Consider the following 19,192-nt stretch of genomic DNA (forward strand, 5'->3'; position numbering starts at 1 on the left):
AGCAATGACAAGAAGAGTATAAAGTACCTTTCACAATACTTGGCCTGCCTTAAGAAGTGTAAAAATAATCTATCTATCATCTATCTATCTATCTATCTATCTATCTATCTATCTATCTATCTATCTATCTATCTATCTATCTATCTATCTATCTATCTATCTATCTATCTATCTATCTATCTATCTATCTATCTATCTATCTATCTATCTATCTATCTATCTATCTATCTATCTATCTATCTATCTATCTATCTATCTATCTATCTATCTATCTATCTATCTATCTATCTATCTATCTATCTATCTATCTATCTATCTATCTATCTATCTATCTATCTATCTATCTATCTATCTATCTATCTATCTATCTATCTATCTATCTATCTATCTATCTATCTATCTATCTATCTATCTGTTTAGTGGCTAAGTGTAGCTGAGCAAAATACATATTTAAATACCCTCAATATTTCATTTATTGTTACAGCATCTATTCAAAAGTATGTCTGAGTCTTTTGAACAGGTCACAATACACACATCATGCTTTTCATGTTATTTTTCATTAGGCAAAGGATCAGAACACTTAACAAGACAAGATGTATATTAAGATTTAAACTAAAGTGTTTAAGCAGTGTTTTCTTTTGATGACTTTTTGTGCAAACCGTACTTCAGACTTCAGAGACTGGCCATAATCAGCCTAAACCATAAATGTATAATGGTACAGTATGCACTTGTTTTATGGAGATTTAGATGTTTAAGGAGCTGAAGATGTTCAGATAATCAAAGAGAAAACAAACTCAGCATTTAGCAAGTCACATTACTTTTATTTAATTTAGTATATACCATCCATTTCACATTTAACACTGTGAATATGACTGACTGCAAAAATGCACATACAGGTTTCATGTTTGACTATGATACCATGTACTTGTACACTACATGTAAGCTTAACGTTATACAAAAGCTCACATTGCTAATGTGAAGCAGGAGGCAAAGCAGCTGTTGGATATACCGCAGACAGATCTACATACAGTAACACAACCAGTTTTTACATACACTGCCATTTATACAAAAAGGAGTTTATGTACACGCTGATGACTTAATATGTACAGTACAGGGTTTAAAATTGGCAACTTTTTCTGGTTCACAGGTCAGCTTACCAAAACAATGCTTGAAAGAGAGTTGAACTTGGCGCAGTTTGTGGTGATGAGCTGTGATTTTTTTTCTAATAAGCATAACATCATGTTTCAGTGACTGAATGCTACATGACATTATTTCATGTGGAGTTTACACCATGCAACATTATATAATAACGATAATTTCAATAAAATACTGAACTAACGTAAAATGATTTCACAAGACAAAATATATCGGTGTAATATGCTCAGTGAACACTTACTACTGCTTGAAATGCATACATGTAAATGCCATCAAGGGCACAATATTACCCCTGCTGCAGTAAAGATCACTGCATATCTGTATGTTCTTTCGTCAGGAGGGGTTACATTATAAAAATATGTCTATAATTTCGGTTAATACTGCATAACTCAACTGGAGAGGTATTCTAAGCAGAAAATCTCTTTTAGTAGTGTTTTCGTTCAGCACATCTTACATTCACAATGACTTTATATGAAAATAGTTCTTAATACCACATGACACAATCACATTCCACTTTAAAAATTAGTCACCACACTTCCCCCGTTGGTCTCATCATAAGCTATAACAACCAATCTATATGACATGATGACCACAGTCAACGGGCTGCTTGTTTTCTTGAAAAACATTAGTTTACTACACTTTTTGAACCTATCTGCTTGGCTAAGAAGACGTTTTTGTGTATCATATGGGGTTTGTTGCATTGCATTTGTCTTGCCAGGTTCACAAAGTAAAGTTGCCGTGCATTGTTGCACCATAAATTGAGTGCATAGAAAAGGTTATATTTGTTTTCATATAACAGTATGCCTGAATTCACATAGTCATTTACAAATCCAAATAAAAGCTTTAATGCAGCTTTACATGTATCTGAGTCAATTAAAATGCAAAACTGTGGTTCAAATGAAGTGAGGTTAAAAATATCTAGTTCTGGATGGTCTGTGTAATATAATAATCTACAGTGAACTACTCTGACATTAGAAATGAGAAAATAACAACATCAGTCACCACTTTTCATAATTTACTACCATCATGTAAGCCTGTGAAAGTAATTGCTTATAAAAAGGGAGAATATATAATAACGCTTCAAAACATAATGTAAACATGCTCAAAAAGGATGTGAACAGAACATTTGCAGCAGCAGAGTGCAGATTTCAGTGCAGTTTATATAGGAATCCCATGATATAGCTTAATAAATACTTTTATGAAATAAACCTTCAGGAATAACATTCCTGAGAAAGTTTTGTGAACACTTAAAGTGGGCAACAAGACCGATGGGTTAATGCTCTCTGTGTAAACTTTCCAACTATATGTTTGTATTTTTTATGTAAGATGCAAAGCCTCTATGTTCGTTTAACCTATCCAGTTCTAATGTCTAGATTTGGTGAGCTACTAGCAACAAGTTATTAAAAAATAGAGCAGAATCATATAGAAGTACAACCTTCCTCTTTCATCTGTAACACAGAAAAAAAATCATGTTTTGCTTCTTTCCCAAAATTATAACTAAAAATTAGCAGTTGAGAGGACAAAGAGAAGTCAGGTCATGTTGCACACATCTGAAGTGAGGACTTCAAGATGGATGATATCAAATTATTTGACAATTACATGCCAAAATGTGGGCAGAATAAAAACGACCCCCATCAGTGTAAGCGTAGACCCATCACGTAGGTATCATGCCTCAGCAGGGGGAGGAGGACATTTGCTCATACTCTGGACATTTAAGGAGAGCAGGATAGTTGGAGGAGTTCATCTGTAGGGAGGCCTCGGAGGAGATAGAGGAGGGACTACGGCCACGTCCTGCCCAGGCATCTGGATGGAGAAACTGGCCAGAGTAGTCTGAGCAGTTACTGAGGCGAGGCCGGTAGAAGCCTTGATGGGGTCTGTACATTTCTTCCGCTGTGTAACGCTTCATGAACAGGTACACTGACATTACACCCGCCGTCTGGAAGAGGTGGGAGATGTAAAGGAGAGTCAACGTTGACCTGACTAATCTCACCTTCAACATTATCAGTCAGAACTGTTCAATGTATCTGAAGTTTATCCGATAGATAGATTTTATCATATGCAAACATAATGTTTGTGCAAGTAGTGACTAAAAGGCACATACCATTAATGAACCCATCAAAAATAAGATTTTCACACTGACACATTTTGTGGGTGAAATTATCCAAAAAAAATCCAAGTACATTTTTTTCAGTGAGAAATATTCACAGATAAAATTTAAATCATTGTGAATGACAAACAGCATTTAAAAGCAATTACTTCTTAGTAATTATACCAAATTTACCATATACCTTTAAAAAAGACAACAGAAAAATTATCTTGTTAGAAAAACATGAGTTATATTTCATAAACCAATGCCAAGTTCATGATCAAAGGGAATCTGTAGGATAATTAGCTGTGTAAAGTGAACTTAGATAAAGATAAGTTAGAATTGTAATTGTGACAGACGTCTTCAGGCTTTACTAGCTTTGGTCATCCTTCAGAAATCTCAAGCTGAGTCAGTTTAGATGAAAAGCATCTATTGTAAAGTCTTGCCGCAGATATTCAATTGAATTCAGGTCTGGCCTTTGACTTGGCCGATCTAACTCATGTAAATGCTCTTTTTTTGTTGCCTCAAAAAGATTTTCTTCAAGGATTTTAGCTCCATCTTCCCATAACCTCCTATTATGGGCCAGCTAAAGAAAAGCTGCCCTAAAGCACAATGCTGCCACCACCATGCTTCACCATGGGGATGGTGTCAACAAAATTTCCTTCGAGAGTTAGCATGGACATCTTTACTGCTTCTGTGATTAATGCTCTCCTTGTCAGGCATCTCAGTTTAGCTGGATGGCCATGTCTCTGTAGGTTTGCAGGTGTTTCATACTCATCCCTGTTTCAGATTATGGATTAAACAGTGCTCGGTTTAATGTTCAAAGCTTGGTATGTTTTTTGGTAACCTAACATTACTCTCTAATGTTCTCTAACAAACATCTGTGGCCTTCATAGAAAGCCTGTAAATGGAGATTATATAATAAACAGCTGCACTCTAACCAGATGACTTCCCAATAGGCAACTGGTTGAACTGGATTTTATAAAAGGGTATCAGAGGACAGGGGCTGAATACATATGCATGCCACAGATTTTGTATTTGTAAAACATAAAAACATTTCTATTTCACAATTATGCAGTACTTTGTGTTGGTCTGTCACATACAAATTCACAAAAATGCATTGAAGTTTGTTGTTGTTTGTTGATGTGAAAAAGTAGAAGGGACATTAATACAAGTCCCTGTAAAACAGAAACAGAGGCATTAGCCATCATCAAGATATAAATGATTAAAAATGAGGTTTACCTCTGTCAGCAGGAAGGAGATAGCAGCAAATGCAAACGACCAGCCGTACTTGTAGCTGAAGTAAGCTTCATTAGTTTTGGTCCTGTTCAACATTTCATCATTAATGTTGGAGATGTACAAAACCAGACCAACGACCAGAGACAGACCTAATGGACGTCAAAGGAGGAGGCAGGCCAGTGAAACTTTTTAAAGAAACACTAATCACTGATTTAATACCAACAACAGTATGTAATACCACTGGACTTCCTGCAAAGTACCTGAAAGGATGAAGAAGATTCCAGAAACAAAAGCCAGGATTGTGCGATGTGGTCGAATATGGCCGATATTACTGAGTACAAAACCAATGAACATGAAGAAGAGGCTGACCAGAGGAAAGGGTGTAGCAGAGCGGATCATCTCTAAAGTGAGAGGAGAGAAGAATTGAAAAACATCCAACTGACCAGTTTGAGAGAAAGAAGTACAAAATATTTTACCTATTCTTTCTTCTTTAATATTTTATATTATTTATAGCATTTATAGCATGAATTTCTTAGATCTAAGATTTGCTTGACCTATATCTTCTCATGGGGGTATTAGGGCTTTCCTTTTAAATCTTGAGCAGCAGGAGACTGTTTCTCTTGTTAGAAAATGTTGAAGTACAGCCTAAAGCTACAGACAGCCTAGAGAGCTTGTGGTACTTATTTCTAGATGCCCCCTGTGGAGTTTTTTATTAAATAAAATGTTGGACAGCCAGCTCAGCGGACCAGACCTAAAAGGCCACAACCCTAATAGAAATGGTTGAATGATCAGCAAGTTGAACTTTGTTTTTTCTTTTTCTGTAGCACTAGTAGCTGGACAGGAAGAAGGTGGAGAGAGGTGGAAGACATGCAGCAAATGGCCCATCGAACTGGGACCTACAGTGTTGAGGACCGTAGCCTCTACATGTGGTACGCCTGCTCTACCACTGAGCCATGGGGCGCCCCACAAGTTAAACTCTGAATTGAACCGCAAACTTTCTGTTCTGTCTCTTTAGATTATTTGCCCAAGTCTGAAAGTTTTTTAAAAGGAAACACAAAAGAAAGAAAAGTCAGTTTGTATTTATGTTGTGTGTTGCTTCAAAAGGCACATAAAACAGTCTTGGTGAATAAATAATAGTATTTTATTTTGTGTAAATGTGCATCAAAATGATTTAAAGATTTTTATTTTTATATTCAAATTCCATGATGCTTTATTAAAGAACTGACTTCTAATGTTGCTAATATTCAGTACTAAAGCTGCAAACACACAACATAACTTTTTTTCTTTTTTCATTTCCACCATTTCTAGGTTTCTTTTTAATTTTCTTCTATTGTTAGCTATAACCAAAAATTTGCTATTGTTTACATTATTGTTTAGTTTTCATGCAAAAATGTGGGCTTGATAAACAGTATGCAGACTGGGCTGGAAATAACACCAAGCACAGGTTCAGATATAAGATTAAAACAGAGGACTACATATGTAACAAAATGAAAGGAAAATTCATTTGATTCATTTCTCACAGTCCTTGTCAACAGTAACATTACTTTTGGTTTGAAAAAAACATTTAAAAGGACGAGCTTTTCTAGTAAAACATCAATAATTCATCAAATGATGAATCACCGATCAACAATCCTCCAAGTTTGTTCATTTGAAAAAACTTAATTTCCAAGTTGAACTTCATTTTTAAGGATAAAATATTTTGATCATTGATGCACAATGTTGCAGCAACTGCCCACCAATCTGATGCTTAAGTGGAATCAGCAGTGACACAAATATATGTAACACCCTCCAAAATTATTGCCACCCTTTGTAAAACTCTGTAAAAAGCCTTAAAATAAAAATAACGTCACTGCAATACAATAATCTCACAGTCCAAAAAGTTCAGCAGCTCTCTATCAGTGACCTTTGAACTGTGCATGGTGCCAAGATGACCTTGGATACTCACCCAACATTGTTTGTCCCTGCTTCAGTTGCTTTGAACTTTTTAAATAGTGCTCTAAAAGCAAGTGGACAGGTTTGAGGGAGGACACATTTCTGCCTTACTTAAATGATATGTTCTTTTATATTTCTTATTCTGAAGAACAGAAAGAATAAATAATTCTTCAGCACCTACCTACCTAAAGAACTAATTTAAACAAACCGGCGGGATTTTAGAGGTAAATCTCCTGCAATAAAATGTATTTTTGTTTTTAAGGGTTTCTACATATTTTTAACAGATTTTATTTATTTTGTCTATATGTTTCATAGTTAGCAACTTGTTTTACAGTTTACCACCAAGGATAAGACACAAGAAAACGTAAAAGCTTATTTGCGTTGTGCTCCTCCAGATTCCCAAAACCCAATACAAACATACAACAAGCAAAAAAACCAACATGCATGTAAAAAAGGAAAAATAACAGTAACAAGAACTAAAAAACAAAAATCAATAAATACCAAGTAGAGTATATAATCAAAAAACAGAACTACACAGAATATGTTTAAAATATATACAAATCATAAACATATTTTGTTTGTGTGAGTGAGTAGTTACTTACTAAGTACACTAACAGTGGACTCAGATGTTATCTGGACATTAGTAGGCATCACATACTCAATTGTAAAACACCGGCCTTTCTCGTCCCCTGAAATAAAGAAAAAAGAAAAAAAAAACATATTCAGTAAAGTTTAACGTTAAATAACCAAAAGGTTTCAGCATTCATATTTGACTAAAATTTCACAAATGATGAAAAGAATGACTCAACCCTGTTGGGAAACTTTAAATATCCAGCTATATTTTGCTGGATTGAGAACATTTTGTGACTCTATGTGAGGGAGCTTCTGTTTATGCCATCTGTGAATCTGAACTTTCGAGCTGGTTGATGCAACACACCCATTTAGCTGTCAGTATGTGTTTGAAGAACACCCAACATTAGATTTTAACACCTTTTTCAAACACACACTATACAAATCTGACTAACTGATGTCTTTCCTTAGCACTTCATTAACCCCAAACACAGTGAGGTGTCAGAAGAGGTGATATTTGGTGACTCAGCATTTATAGCTAGCTTTCATTGCATCGGCTTACAAAACACTTCATCTTGAAGAAAAAAATATATATAATTACATTGAGGTAGTAGGTTGTTTGTTGTTTTAACAGATATGCTAGTTTTTGACTTTGTGTTATAAAGAGTTGGTCTTTAAAAGTATTTTCCTGGTAAATAGTTTAGACAGGGGGTTGTAACTGCAGAAAACATAACGATTTATTGTACTGTTGTAATAAGAATGTCTTATTGTATTTTATTTTAGAAGTCTGTTTCTTCTTGGGACATTCGTGGTTTCTCTACGTGTACTCCAGCCTTCTTCCACTGTCCAAAAACAAGCATGTTAGGTTATTTGGTTTGTCTAGATTGCCCTAATAATGTTAATGTATAAATAATAATGTAGTTCAAGGGATTAAATCTATCCGTGGTGTTACAGAAACCTTTCTAACAACTGTGGATGTGAGCTCAATAAGCGACGTGGCTACATGCTTATTTACACTTAAAGCAGGTAAGTTAGGTAAATTAGATCCTCAAGACAGATTTTAATGGTAGGTGTAATGGCTTCTGAGTTTACTCTGTGTACTTTTATATAAACAGATAATTTAATTAGTGTTTCTGGGTCAAATAGTGGTCAACAAAATAGCTGAATTGGCAATAAGGCCACTCAATATCCTCTAAACAATACACTAAACCATTGGTTAATGCGTGTGGCCTGGTTTGTCATAGGATAACATCTGTTATGTAATCACAGCTGGATTTGGACACGCTTGCTATGACTAAATGATAAACATTAAAACAAGATAGGTCAAGTCAGGGGTTAAAGGAAATGAACAGTGAAAAACTGGCCCAAGTCATTTTTTTTACTGATACCTTTAGTCAATATACCATGTAAGAAGAAGACTAATAATGGGGGTAACATGTAGTTAATGAAATAATATTAGTTGTGTTGGTCATGGCTAGCTGAGAGATATGAAACACACAATGTTAGCAATAAAAAAACAAATCTGACAACAGGATAAATCTAGGAAGGGTAGCAAACAAAACAAAAAAAGATTTCCAGTAATGTAAAGAAAGTTACAAGATGTCTATATTCTTACTTAATTGGATATTAAGAGTAAGTGAGACCACAGCATGGTGTGTGTTTTAAAAAGGAGAATTACAGACATATTCTTTGAATCTGGTGAACATATTTGTTTTTTTGTCAGTATTTTTGCTGGATTTTCACAAAAAAACATAAGTAAAGTTTGGACTAGATGTTATTTAAATGGGCAACATCTACCAGTGTGAAATAAACTCTAACAGAACCTAGTTTATTTTTTTTTATCACTCCCGAATGGGATAAAAACCCACACAGTCCACAAAAAAGAAGACATTTATACAGGCAAGGATAAAAAATGGAACACTGTTATTCTAAATTCACTGACATTTACAGCACCTTCATACAACATTTGTATTGAGAACTAGGACATTTCAACATTCATGTCAATCAGTGCATTCTGGACATCATTGCTTGTGATAAAATGTGAAATAGTTTTGTGTTTGAAAAAATTTGCTTCTTTGTCCTCCAACAAGTCTGATTCCAGCAGCAAGCTCATATTGGTTGACAGAGTCAGAAGCTTAAATTGTGAAGTCAGTCTATAACTGATTAGCCCTTAGATTGTAGACCTTTGTCTGAAAGGGATCAACAAAGCTCCTCATGGCTGAATTTATGGATGATTAGTATGATATGTTTGAGGCTATTTGTATCAAAAATGATCTAACATGTTACTAACTTAAATAGGCTTCTGTGCTTGTGACCTACATAAACCCCTAACAGATGATAACAGTCCTCTTTACTGGTATATATCTGTTACATTGATATAATACATTGCACAGGTGCAACTTTATTATAGATAAATTAGACAGATAAATATATTTTAAGTGTTTAATTCTATGGGTCTCAACGTTAATAGATTGCAACTAATACATTAAAAATACTACACTTACAAATGAAAGGTACTTTTAAAAATAGAAATTATAGCCTACTAAAAAGTATGTCATGTGCTGTACAGTATAAGCACTCTGAACCTGGTTGGCTTCTCGTTTTGCATGTTTTACTTCGTAAATGCAGTAATTCAGCACTTTGGATAGGATAAAAAACAGTCAACCAACATCAGCAGATGACATGGCTCTCAAAATCACTAGTTACTGTGGAAATGTCCAAATGAACCTCAAAAAGGTTGGGTTCTGGGCTTCTTTGCTCTTCCTTCAGACTCCAGGACCTTCATTTCCAAATGAAATACAAATGTCACTTTCATCTGAAAACAGGTCTCTGGATCACATGGGCCTCACTTTAGTCCTTTTTCTCCTCTGCCAAGGTAATACACTTCTGAAGTTGTCTCAGGTTCAAAAGTGAAATTTCACAAAGTATACAACAGTTGTAGCCAAAAATCCTGGATACATCTGTGTGTGCTGACTATTCAGCAACTATTCCAGCAGCGGCCGAAACCTTGTAGATCTTCTCACAACTCTTTAAAGGGGCTTTACTTCAAAGTCCTCCCAAAGCTGCATTGTGCCTGTTGCTGATGCACCTTTTTTTAACACACTTTTTTCTTCCACTAAACATTTTTTATTATGCATTTAGGCAATGACCTTTTGTGCCTTACCCTTCTTGTGGAAGGCGCAAGTGGCTGCCTATCAGACAACTGCCATATCAGCAGTGTTCACCATTATTGTGTGGGCCACAACATGGCGATAACATTTCTGTAGCAAAAATAATATTTATTCACCTCAGGATCCTAAGTTTTAAGTTTTAATTAGTTGAAATCAAAATGATCAAAATGACTAAAAGTAAGCCCATAACCCATAACAGTGTGTAAAGAATCTATAAAATAAAGAGCTCAACATTTTGAATTGAATTAGTGAAACGAATTAACTTTTTGATAATATTCTAATTTAGTGAGACACACCTGTATTACAGCTATACATTTTTCAGTAGTTGTTTCCACAGTGCCTAGGGAAGCAAAGCAAAGTTTAATACCTGGTTTACTCTGGGAAAAAGGTTGCCTGGAGGGTTTTGTCTCTAAGAAAAGATTAAAACTAATAATTAGTGCTTCTCTTATCAGTTAATCATAAAATAAATCACAGAGCATGCCTTTATGGTGCGGCAGTGGGGAAGGAACAAAAATCTTTATGTTTCAAAACCATGCATACGATTGAAATATTTATGATTTTCTAACTTATTGTAAAAGTTCAAAGGGATGAAAAGAGGAGTTTTTTTGCATCATTCCAAGGTATTTCTAGTGGCACAGATTGTAAGTCAGCCATGGGTTCAGCTGTGGGGAAGGAAGTCATGGACAGCCATCGATCAGCTGGAATAAAAATAGACAGTTTTAAAGGTACACCAGAGAGCAGAAGCTCACACACATGCATTAGGATTTGAGTGATTGGAGAGGAATAGAAAGTAAAGAAAATGAACATGCTCAAGTATTCAGCTGCTTCAAACAGAAACTAGTCTTCTATACCTGCAGCATACAAGTGGATAAAGAGAAGAAATGTCATAAGAAAAGAAACACAGTTGTGCATATGAAAAATATATTGCATTTGAAAGTCAATGCTTAAATCTAGATTGATGTATTAAACACTTAGATACTTTGGATTAATGTATTTCTATGATCACACCCCAATTCACCTGCTCTTCCTCATTCTTAGCCCTAACCCTAAGTTTCTGACGTTCAAGCTGTGGTGTAATGGGATGGCAAATGGACAAAGCTTTATTATCTTAAAATTTTCTAGCAAGGAGGTATAAGCTGCTCTAGCAAAAACACAAACAAAATTGACTCATTTATTGTGTCATAATTTGCCATAATTATATATTTTCCTCAACATTCATAAAAACTGATCAATAACATTCATATTTATCAAATAAAAATATTTTCTCATATTATTTGATTATTAGTATATTACATTCTTCCATTAGAGATCATCATAAATTTTTCCAATATGGAAAAGGCTTTAAAAAATACTTTATTGTCACAATCACAAAAATATGTTGATGTATTCTGATGAGTTCTGTTTCAAACTACTGTTGTTCGTCCTTACAAAGCAAAACGGTTTGATGACATTTTGCTTGACACACATACTCTTGAAGAACATTTTTAAGCCTGGGAAATGTATTTGCATTTTGGGCTGCTGGATCAAAACCAGGATGTAAAAAAAATTTGCTTCAACATGAAAAAATAAAAAACACAAACGGGAGCAAAAGACAAAAACACAAAGGGTAATTTATTCAAAACAACAGAAAAAACAAAACAACAGTTAAAGTATTTTTGAAAAGTCTCAATACTGAATAGCTTATCTGTTCTTGTTAAGAATTAAAATTTTCAAATTTATTTTATTGTTTTGCATGCTTGATGCAATTGTTTTAAGTAGATGGGGGTAGTTACCAGAGAAAGTTACTTCACAAAGAACATCCTGGAATAGACATCTATATTTGTAATGTTTTTTTCTCATAAAATAAAAAATAAAACTTTCTCCCACATTTTAATGTCCCTGATTTGGTGCTCCCTTGCAAAGACCGAATGTTTGTGGTGTGGAAGCAAAGACCAGCTTATTGAAAATGTTTGTCGTTCTTTAAGACCTTTTCTTTTTGTATGTTGAAGCTTTAATTAGAACCTAGTTATAATCTACGAGTATAAAATGGGAATAGAATAGAATCGAAATATCCTGAATTGCCGTTCAGTGGGGAAATTCAGGCATACCAGCAGCCAAGTTTAGGACAAGTTGAAGCTTATTGTTTTTTTTTCTTTAATAAATCATTCCCCAGCTTTAAAATTTAAATCAAGAGTGTATTTGCATATCAATATTGTGTCCCTTTTCGTACAAGGTCTAATTGAGAACTGCCTACATTCAAAAGAAGAATTCAATTTATCAAATCCTTCAAAGGCGAGGTGAATTAAGTGCTAAATAATAGACAGAAAGAGTAGATTTAGGTGTTGGCTTATGGCCCACACTAGGAAATCAGATTCAGCCGAAATATGTTCGGCATAAAATCTCATTGCATTTGCAGCTTCTTTCACAGTTACTGGCACCACTGGCAAAAATGTATAAAAAGACTTTAAATAAACCATCACTACTTACAGTACCAAATTGTAAAACTGAAAGAAAATCTCTGAGGTTTTGAGATTTATTTTTACTTTTACTGCCTATAAAAAAAAAAAAATTCAAAATGGTAAATCAGAACACAAAGTATCTCACATTAGAAAGTATGAAAACATTAAATAATATACAAATTATTATAACACAATTGCCTCTCTGGCCATCATCCTCACTATGTTTGGGGAAAAATGAAATTTGCAGTTGTCTTACACTACACAAGTTATCGCTTTGACAGTAGTTTAGCCAAGTAGCTGCTTTCTTATAGTCATTTTGTGACCAATGAAAACTAGCATCTACTTGCAGGGTACACTGTGGACACGTCAGTCACAACACAGAGACAAATAAGACAACCATGCATGCACACACTCACTCCAATGGACAATTTAGAGCAACCAGTAACCTAACCTAACATATATACTTCTGGGCTGTAGAAAGAAGCCGGAGTACCTGGAGACAACCCACGCATGCACAGGGAGAACAAGGAAACTGTAGAAAGATCTCAGGCTAGGATTCAAACCCAAGACTTTCTTGCTGCATGTAAATAAATATAAGGCTAGTTTTTTTTTTCTCAGGGAGAGTTAATGCTGCTGCCATAAAATATTGAATCATCTTTATTATTTTTATTATTCTGTTTAAACATCTTAACCAATGATGCCATTATATTATATATATGCTCATATTACCAATTTGTTGAATAAATAATAGTTCACCAATTGCTTATAGGTTCAAAATTGTGCTACTTTATAGGTGATATGAAACCAGGTTAAGTTTGTTTTTTACAGGAATCTGTGACTATAGAATTTTTAAACATAAACTTCAAGGTCTAAAATATTTCTTCGGTTTTTGTGATTGTACCAAATCTGAGTAGTTGTTTTGCCTGGTAAGTATTTACTACGAAGCATGTTATCTATTATCACTGTCTTGGTGAGATGAAAAAAAAAATCATCCAACTTCTACATCACTTTGCACTTAAGAGATTTACTTCAGTGTTTTGCTTCATGTCATTGCTTGTTCTGACTTCATACTAACTTACCAGCAAGGAAGCAAACCCTCCAGAGGCCAGAGTGAAGGGACATGCGCATCTCCGTGCTCTGATTGAGGGGAAGGATGACCCCCTCCTCCAGGTAGAGCCAGTAGTCGGTGCTCACGGCGATCCCCAACAGGCCGAGGCCGCAAACAGCGAACACGCTGCTCAGCAACGTCAGCGCTTTCCTGCCGCATAGGCTCATACCAAAGCCTCAACAGCAGTGGTGCACAGCTGGCAGAAAGTGGAACTAAATGAAGAAAGATAAAACAGTCACATATTAAATAAACAAGCAAGACTTTTATGATTACAAACAATAGAACATTATGTAAACCATTATTAATTCAACTAGATGCTGTTTTGATTTATTATTGTAACCTATTATTCCCTCCTAACTTATTATTCCCTCCTAACTTATTATTCCCTCCTAACTTATTATTCCCTCCTAACAGTATTGACTCTTATTTCTTAAAAAGATTATTTGCAACAAGCACAAACAATACTCATGTTACCAAGTTTATCTATTCCAGTGACACTTGTTCTTATTAGTGTGATTCACAGTTATCTCCTAGTTATAATTACAAGCAGAAATCAGTTGCAGATGGAGAGAAGGCAATAAATACAAGTAGATTATGAAACATGGACCTTTTCACATTACAGATAATAAAAACACAAGGGGGGAAATTCTAGAACTTAATTAAACTAAATAATATTGTGCAGGATCAGATGTTAAGTGCAGCATGTTCATGAAAGCAGATCATTTGATTTTTCAAGCGACAAAATTATCTTGTTGCTCTCAGGAAAAAACTGCAATATAAATTATAACACTGATTATGCTTAAAAAAGAATTAAAGCTTGTTTCCTTTGTTTTCATTTTCTCTTAAGAAAAAACACATATTTCCTAAAACCTGAAATTATTTTAATTCTGATTAGAATTATATTTTGTCATTTTTTCCATGTAAAAGCATTAAAATAGACTTTTTCAATAATGAGGCATCACATAAATGTACATAAATCAGCTGGTGACTGTAGTCAGTATTTTCTGGAAACTAAAGCTGCAGCCTTGCAGACTCAATGAAAGGAGCTGATTTCATAAATGAGTTCTCAGTATGCTGTCACACTGAGAACACAGTGAAACTGGGAAGACGGAGGGAATGTGTGAAAGGATTTTCAACTTGGCATTTCACATCTGCCTCTCGATGGATTGACGTTTTGTATCACAACTAAATATGAATCCCAGGTAGAAAAAAGCTTATGGAAGTGTCATCTTGATGAAAGTTGGTGTTTCTACAAACAGAAACATCAGCAGGACAGGTGAGATGTGGAGATTATGGTTGAGGAAAAACAGGCATTTTGAGCAGATTTTGAAACAAATCTTTCTGCAATTATAAAAGAAAGCTTGGAGGTTCAAGAACTGATAACCGTTTATTTTCCAAACCATGTTAAGATGTTCTTTCTTGGTTGAATATGTATTTCTTAACATATAGCCAATTCTTTAGTCATGCAATCTATAAATCTGTAACTTGCTAAAACACATTGTTTAAAGGAAAGCATAATTTTCATGGAGTTTACAGTAAGTTGAAACAATGGCTAAATACAGTGCCTCAGACCATTTTCACATGTTGCCACCTTACACCAAACATCTAAGTATATTTAATTGGATTTTATGTGATAGACCAACAAAAATGGAAGGTTTTCAACATTTTTACAAATAAAATTCTGAAAAGTCTCTGTATGTTTTCAGCTCTATTTACCATGTTTTACCATTAAAGAAATCTAAGGTGATCAGTGTGTTTAGAAGTCACCTAACAAGTAAATCATCCACCGCTGTGCAATTACATTAATCTCATTTAATCTCAGTGTAAATAAAGAACATTAGTGAACAAACAGCATAATAATAAAGTTGTGGAGAAGATTAAAGCAGGGTTATAAAACAAAGCTTGAACATCCCAAAGACCACTGTTCAGTCCATTGTCAGAAAATAGAAGTAGTGTGACACAACTGCAAACCTACCAAGATGTGGCCATCAGCCTAAAATGACAGGCTGGAGAAGAACAAAATCAACCCGAAAGGCAGACTATAGGAATAGTCACTATGGAGAAACCAAACAGAGATCCACAGCTGAGGTGGGAGAATCTCAGGGCAATCATTAGTTGCAACCTTCACAAATCTGTTTTTTTGTGGAAGAGTGGAAAGATGAAAGCCACTGGTGAAATAATTTTTTAAGATGTTCTGGTTGAGGTTTGCTGCAAGCCATGTAGATGACATAGCAAAAGTGTAGAATATGCTCTGGTCAGATGAGAGCAAAATCAAAATATTTAGTCTATATTTAAATGTGTGGAGTTAAACTAATGCTGTATATCACCCTGAACACACCATCTTCACTGTGAAACATGGTGGTAGAAGCAGTATGCTGTGAGTTTGTTCCTCTTCAGCAGGAAAAGAGAAGCTGGTCAGCACCTATTGGAAGATGATTAGAGCTAATTACAAGACAATCCTGCAACAAATTCTGTTAGCACCTGTAGAAGACATGAAACTAGGGTTGGAGGTTCACCTTCCAGCAGGACAATGACCCTAGACATCCAGTCAGAGCTATAATGTTTAGATATTAACATATTAGAATGGTCGGGTTTGGGTCCAGACCTAAATCCTTTTGGGAATTTGGGGCCAGATCTGAACATTACTGTTCATGGATGTTCTGGCTCCAATATTACTGATCTTGATCTATTTTGCAAGATGAATAGGCAAAATTTTCACTGTCTTGATCTGCAAAGTTAGTGATAGAATCAAGGCATACCTTAGAATACTTACAGGCGTAATTAGTCCAAAGGGGGGCTGAATACAAATGCAAACTAAACTATTTTATTTGATAAAAAATTGGAAAACCATGTAACATTTTCTGTCTACTTCATAGTTATGTCCTATCTAATGCTGGCCTATCACAGAAAATCCCTAATAAATGACATAATTTAAAACAGTTCCTAGTTGTATGAATAATGTAACGAGGGACAATAACTGCAACACACAGTATTGAGCCTTTTCTTAGCAGACAGTTACAATCCCATCGTATTGATACAACCTCTAAAGAATGCACCAGGCTAATTTTAAAGGATCTAACGGTAATGTCAGGAAACGTTATGTATTGTAGGGATGCATGCATAGTAAATTAGATTTCACTACAGCCCAAAGCACCAGCATTAATGTTAATGCATTAATGTAAAAGCATTATTAAACAACAGCTATTTTCAGCTGTGGTGCAATCAGGGACCATTCATGCACTGTCTCCAAGTAAGAGCTCTATTTAAAGCTATTTGCAACAAAATAGACGCTTTCCACTCAATAGGCTCTCTTGTATGCTACATTTGCCCAAAGGGCTGTTTTTAGTTTGATGGTACAAAAAAAAAACCCACTTTGTATCAGGGACTGCATATCCTATGCACTTCCACATAGACAGCGTAATAACTATTTTCCAGCAGTGAGCATTTGTTTATTTCCAACTACTGTAAATTTATTAGAATAAGGTAGGTGATGTGATTAAAAGTATACATTTTTCTTGTTAGACTACTTGGTCTTCATTCAGTTTTCAGTGAGTATACTCGTTTTACTGGTTGAAATTCAGAGTATCCACCATCTAAAGAGTCATAATTTCAAAGGTGCCAGATTTAAGTTTTCTGCACTTTAGCAGTTGACTCCTTATAAGTGTACGTTTGAGAAAAGAACCCCAGGTTTTGTATCTTAACGTAGAAGTGAGAAACAGAATTTCTAAATAGAAGTAACAATAGGATGATGGCTCTTTTTGGTGCTTTTTATTTTAAAAGCGAAGAAATTCACATAGTTTTTACAAAATTTTACATTGTTTGAAAGTATCTTTGTTGTCCACTTGTCCAGTTTTCTTAAAATGTTTAAAGGTCTCACTGGGAAACGTGTAAAAACTTTTGAGAAAACCTCCTTTTTTAAGAAATCGCATTTTATTCTATTTGACAAGTCACCTCCTCACAGATGTCAAATAGAAATTGAAAAAAAACTAAAAATTAGCCATCCCATGTCAGCAGGTGGCAGTAACGCAAACATAAAAAAGTACATGAACATGCAAAGGAAGAACTTTCTGACTATTGGCGGAGCACAGATTGCCAATCACCTGAAACAGCTTATGCTTGCTTTATTTACTATTTTTAATCAATCATTCAACTTTTCAGCACACGATTAAAATTTAGTAGTGACAGAGGTGATGATCCAAGCCATAGTAGAATGACAAGTAGGCAAAGAGTAATGGCTATTTAAGGAGGGATAGTCCTTGTGAATATTCAGCCAACAAAAAATACATTGATAATATGACTTCTTTTAATCCAGTCACCGACCTCTGCTTATTTTTATTTGGTTGCTAAGGTAACAGGTCCAGGAGGGAAACCCAAAAAGCTCTCTTCTCTGTGAAGCCTTCCCTCCTATTCTAGGGGAACCAAACGTGTCCCCAGGCTAGACAGGATATACAGACCCTTCAGCAAGTTCTGGGTCTCCTCCCAGTGGGAAACGCCCAGAAAACCTCCAAAGGGAGGTGCCCGGGAAGCATTGTGATCGGGGAACCAAACCACCTCAACTGGCTTTCGATGTGGAGCAACAGGATTAACTTCACGCTTCCTGCAGGTGATGGAGCTCCTAAGTATAACTCTAAAGCTGAGTCTGGCCACCCGTACGGAGAAGGGTCATTTCGGCTGCTATCGTTTGGCCATAGGTGAGGGTCATATTGTAGATAAACCAGTACATCAACAGCTTTGCTTTTTGACTCAGAAAAAATCATCACTGGTCAAATTTGTGCTTTATTCCAGGCTTCACTCAACTTGCTCGTCTTGGTATTTTGAAAATGAGCAGTAATGAACAAACTGAAAAATACTTCGGAATTAAAAAGGTGTTATCACATTAAACAAAACCAAGATTTATTTAAAATTACTTAAACATATACCCACAATCAATCAGAGAGCACACACAGAGACCCTCACAGTGTCACAATAGAAAAACCTTCATGAATTTTAATCATGTCAGTCCTTGATCTGGTTTCTAAAAGACTGTGCATGGTAACTGATCTCAGCTGGGAAAAAGGGGATATTATCTTAATAGAGAAATGTTTCTCATTAAATGTTCAAAGCCACCGGGACGAAAGCTTTCACTCACATTGCAAAGGCTTAAATACAAGCCCCGTCTCTTGAATAAACATAAATCTGCACTTGAGGGAAATAGAATGCAGAATTCTTTTTAATGTTCCTGTTAAATGTCAAAACATTTTAACTAATAAAATACATTTCTGTGTCACTTAAATGTACACTGTAAATTGTCTCGTAAATTTTAAACAGCAAAAAAAAAAAAGAAAAACTTCAAATAAAAACAACAACCTCAAACTCACAAATGAAATATATGCTTTCACAGTAAGTTGACACCGATCATCTCTCCTTTGGGCCCAGAGGCCATGCTGATATCAAGTCAGGCTGACGTACATAAGCCATTGCCAGAGTAAAGGGCACATCATCACCAAAAGTAGGC

General features: G+C 35.1%; 1 protein-coding gene across 1 annotated transcript in view; it reads right to left on the reverse strand.

Moving 5' to 3' along the window:
* Positions 1–800: 800 nt before the first annotated feature.
* The window catches only part of LOC124869119 (voltage-dependent calcium channel gamma-5 subunit), a 29,548-nt gene continuing 11,156 nt past the window's right edge, over positions 801–19,192 (reverse strand). Inside the window, exons 2-6 of the mRNA XM_047366858.1 lie at positions 13,670–13,910; positions 7,015–7,101; positions 4,741–4,881; positions 4,484–4,629; positions 801–3,091 (exon numbers count right to left, since the gene is read on the reverse strand). Coding sequence (XP_047222814.1) covers positions 2,828–3,091; positions 4,484–4,629; positions 4,741–4,881; positions 7,015–7,101; positions 13,670–13,865 — 834 coding nt within the window. The 5' untranslated portion in view covers positions 13,866–13,910 and the 3' untranslated portion in view covers positions 801–2,827. The remainder of the gene's footprint in view (positions 3,092–4,483; positions 4,630–4,740; positions 4,882–7,014; positions 7,102–13,669; positions 13,911–19,192) is intronic.

The sequence above is a fragment of the Girardinichthys multiradiatus genome, chromosome 5 (assembly GCF_021462225.1).
Source record: "Girardinichthys multiradiatus isolate DD_20200921_A chromosome 5, DD_fGirMul_XY1, whole genome shotgun sequence".
NCBI classification, from domain to species: Eukaryota; Metazoa; Chordata; class Actinopteri; order Cyprinodontiformes; family Goodeidae; genus Girardinichthys; species Girardinichthys multiradiatus.